The sequence below is a fragment of the Littorina saxatilis genome, linkage group LG12 (genome assembly GCF_037325665.1).
Source record: "Littorina saxatilis isolate snail1 linkage group LG12, US_GU_Lsax_2.0, whole genome shotgun sequence".
Taxonomy (NCBI): domain Eukaryota; kingdom Metazoa; phylum Mollusca; class Gastropoda; order Littorinimorpha; family Littorinidae; genus Littorina; species Littorina saxatilis.
The window spans coordinates 68,432,037-68,436,604 of record NC_090256.1 but is presented as its reverse complement, the minus strand read 5'-3'; the positions used below and the strand labels follow the sequence as shown (position 1 = coordinate 68,436,604).

The 4,568-nt window shown below is 44.1% G+C and overlaps 1 protein-coding gene across 1 annotated transcript; it reads right to left on the bottom strand.

Annotated features, from left to right (window-relative positions):
- Positions 1-228: 228 nt before the first annotated feature.
- Positions 229-4,101, bottom strand: LOC138981482 (fucolectin-like). The gene is made up of 3 exons (XM_070354415.1): positions 3,813-4,101; positions 2,962-3,183; positions 229-1,194 (listed from the first exon to the last, which is right to left on the bottom strand). The coding sequence occupies exons 1-3, from the start codon at positions 4,099-4,101 to the stop codon at positions 962-964; spliced, it is 744 nt and encodes a 247-aa protein (XP_070210516.1). The 3' UTR covers positions 229-961.
- Between the last annotated feature and the right edge of the window lie 467 nt (positions 4,102-4,568).

Here is a 4,568-nt window from a genome sequence, read left to right as displayed (position 1 = left end):
GTTACACACACACACACACACACGCACACACACACACGCGCGCGCACACACACAAACACACACACACACACGCACGAACACACACACGTACACACTCACACACGCACACTAACATACACACATACACACACATACATACAAACAGGTACACAACCATCTATGTTCTTTTTTCGGATGTATGGTGTGTACGAAACTAACAAACAGAAAACCAACTCAGCAAGGCTCAAGTAGAATTTAAAATTCAATTGAATTAAAAACAAAATATAAAACAGTTGGCTTCAGTTGCAGTCATGCAGTCGTGTGTCCTTTACACTGAAATAATGTTTTAATTAGCTTTGAAAATCGCCAAAGAATTTGGCAGCATTCTGAGACCTGAAAATCCCTTTCAGAACTTAACACAAAAATAGTCAAAGTCTTTAAATCGCTGAACAAATCTAGCATGTCCGGTGGGTGCCCTGATGCCATTGCTGCTCATCCACCGAGGGTAGCAGTCATCTTTCACTTGCAACGAAATTTTGAGGCCTTTTACTAAACTCCTCAACTAAGCCATTATTTTTCATCCAAAGTTTCTCCTATTGAGACTGATATAGAATGATTTAGAGCGGTGCATAATGTAGGAACTGAACCAACTATGTTCTTGAAAACAAAAGTAGAAAAGAAAAATGGGCTTTATAACCACACTTTTTTTTCTCAAGAACTTGCTTGTGATCCACTGGTCAATATGAGAGTAGGATCACCGGGAACAGTCGAAGAAGGTTTCAGGTCAACGCTGTTTTTCCCCACAACATAGTCAGTTTTAGTCACTCAGTATTCAAGATGAAACCTTCTTCTTCATAGAGCTGTGGGCTTGTGACACATTGACAGAAAAAGGTTTAGGGTCACCGGGAACGGTTGAAGAAAGGGTTGGGGTGAACATTTTGTTGATGTTGTTTTTCTGTCCCTAGTTCATAGTCAGTTTAAGTCATTCGTCGTTCAAGGCAAACACTTGGACTTCACACAGCTGAAGATACTCGTTGGGAGCATTTGTCAGTCTGACGTAACGTCCTGTGACGACACCGCTGTCACAGTGAAGCTCCTCCGTAGCACCTTGCGTCATTGAACCACAGTAGTGATAACACAACGTTTCCATGGCAGCGGGGGTTGTCACAGGATTCTCCGTGTAGACGTTGACGTCAAAATCTCGTAGCCTTGCACCTGCAAAACAAATGAAAAGTGTCTTGAGAGAAAATTCGTCTTGATCAGTGATCGCGTAACCATCAGCACAAACCCGCAATAAAAAGCAAGTGACCATGCACAGGAAAACAACAACAACAAACAAACTCTCGATCTCAAACAACCCAAAACAATAAACAAAACTACTTGACTAAATGTAAAAAAACACAAAAAAACAAGCAAATAAACAAATACATACAAATTAAAAAAACAAAACAACGAGCGAACCAAAAAAACAAACGATGAAGTCACGTCGAGCACTGCAAAGCAATAATACATTTATGATTGCAGGAGAAAACTTGAAGGAAATTGAAAGTGGCTATTTCGATTCCGGTACTGAAAGATTTGAACCAATCCTAAGGCCTGAAGATATCGGGCACCGACACCTCTGTTGATGCCTTTCTTTCTTATTCGCAAGGTGTTGAATATTACACTGTATGTCTGTTTTTTGTGGTTTTTGTTTGTCTGTCTGTTTGTTTAAGTCTGTTTGTTTAAGTCTGTTTGTTAATATGTCCTTCCATCATTGCACGCAGCTCCCTTTCTTGTGACAGCATAGCCATATACATTACGTCACTGAGCATGACTTTAGGTAAACAGCTATGTTTAAGCCAGTTTATTCACTAACGTCAATGGATAAATACAACTAGTATTTTTTTAATTGGAAACCAGCTACGTCGTTTGTTTTAGGCGAATTACCTTACGGCAGCACAACAGAATAATACAGAACCAAAGGTATATAGAACTAATCATCGAAGAGCTAACTATTCACTCAATTCCATTTCCAAATAGAAGAATAAGAACAAGAACTATGCGCACAAATCGCAGCGTTCAATACTAAAACAAATAATCATTCACAAAGCCATGAATTGTAACACAATATGGCAAACCAAACAGCCGACCAGCCAACCAACCAAGCAACCTACCAAACAGCCAACAAAAAACCAAACCGACTCAAGGACCGAATTTCAACAGTCTCGCTGCTGTATTCATCATCACGTGATAAAACAACTCAAGTGAGGTCAACTGATCACCCACCCACCCACCCAAATTAAACCCCACATACCGACCGACATTCAAAATTCTCACCGCGATAGGTGATGAAGACAGAACCGAGAGCATAGAGGTGACCAAGATCATCCGAACCAACCACCCATCCATCCAACCACCCTCCCATCCAACCACCCATCCATCCAACCACCCTCCCACCCAACCATCCAACCACCCTCCCATCCAACCACCCATCCATCCAACCACCCTCCCATCCAACCACCCATCCATCCAACCACCCTCCCATCCAACCACCCATCCATCCAACCACCCTCCCATCCAACCACCCTCCCATCCAACCACCCATTCATCCAACCACCCTCCCACCCAACCACCCATCCATCTAGGCACACACCCAACGAAGCACCCACCCACCGACCAACACTCAATAATTCTCATGTAGCAGTCTCCACGGTGAGTAATGACGAAGTGAGTGACGTCATATAGAACAGACCAAGATCATCCAAAACTTCCTAGCATATAACCACGTCATGTCCCAAATAGACACTAGTTCTGGGGACAGAAAAACCAAGTTAGCTTAGCATCTAAAACATCCCCAAGCAACTCATCCATCCACTGTCCCTGTGAACATCAATTCTCCATGACTTTTTGAGTGCTATAATCTTCCCTCCTGGCTCACAGATGCTGTCCCCTGATTCCTTTAGCATCTCATTCATCGCCCGAAAAAACAGATGTTCTCACCGCAGCAGTCTCCACGGTTAGTGATGACGACACGAGTGATGTCATAGCACTGACCCAGATCCACCTGCCACCAGCTGCCCTGGCTGTGTGGATTTGTGACAGCACAGGAGTGGGCGTTGTAGTGAGTGTTCGTGTTATTGTCGACGGCTTTGTCAGCGGTGTCTTGTGAAGCATAGGTTGAGCTCTGGACGGCTGTTTTGCCTACAGCCACGTTCTTCGTCTCTGAAATGACGACACTCATACAATGATATTAGCACCGTTAGCGCGTAATCTCATTGAAAAACTATGTTGGTGTCACTGTCTGAGATTTTTTTTAGTAGTTCCCTTCTACGGTTTACAAACTTCGGGTTGAACGAGGATACTTAGCCTTAATGATTGTTGGGCACTCGTTTTGAAATAATGTTATTTTGTTAGTAACATAAAGGCGGTCCTTTAATTGAGCCCGAAGTCGATTTCGCCAACACTTCGCGAAGTCTGTTTGCCGAAAACTCTGTGCTAAAGCTTCGTGCGAGCAGCTTCGCGAAGTAGGCTATACTTCGCCCAGTTAAGGACAGGCTTTAGCAAGTTTGTACGCGCACTGCGCCTTATTCGGAAGTAAGAGTGTAGTAGCCTGAATGAACATTTTTCTTATCAACATTAGTGCAACATTGTGATTGTTCGGTCGCGAAGCAAACAATTATTCAACACAGACACAGACTCAGACACAGACTCAGACACACACACACACACACACACACACACACACACACACACATACACACACACACACACACACACACACACACACACACACACACACACACGCATATATATATAAACACACACTAACACACACACACTTAATAAACTACCTGTTTGTTGAACCAGAGGTCTGTGAAAGGTTCGAGCGCCAGGGACCGACAGCGAAGCGGTGTTGGCAGTCATGACAGCGGAATAACCGCGACACCCGACACGTCCTCTCACTGCCGAACTCTGCCTCGTGTAGGTGTACGCCCGGCAGCAAGGAGTCGTCACACATGTCTTCAGGCAGTGCAGGTGTGAACGCGCTCCGGCGTCGAACACAAGGTCTTCGGTAAAGATGACGTCAGCAAGGGATACATTCTGCTGAAAGGACCTCTTCTGTATCGGCGAGAAAGCCATCCCGAACAACATTTGTGACGACAGTATTAAGATTGCAATGAGTACAACCATGGTTGTGACTTAACTGGTGTTTGGTGTAGCTGTATCACGATCGCGTCCAAATGCTTGGAGAAATCTTCAGGATATACACCGCACCAATTACGCACCATGTACCATCTTTAGACATACAACACTGGCCAGCTCGTTTGCACGTTACCTGGTGAACGTGAAGAAAAACTGAACGGAGAAAATACTGACATCGATTTTGTGCTTGACGTTTTCATACAACATCATTACATTTAGTCAAGTTTTGACTAAATGTTTTAACATAGAGGGGGAGTCGAGACGAGGGTCGTGGGGTGTGTGTGTGTGTGTCTGTGTGTGTGTGTGTGTGTCTGTCTGTCTGTCTGTGCGCGTGTGTGTGTGTAGAGCGATTCAGACCAAACTACTGGACCGATCTTTATGAAATTTGACATGAGAGTTCCTGG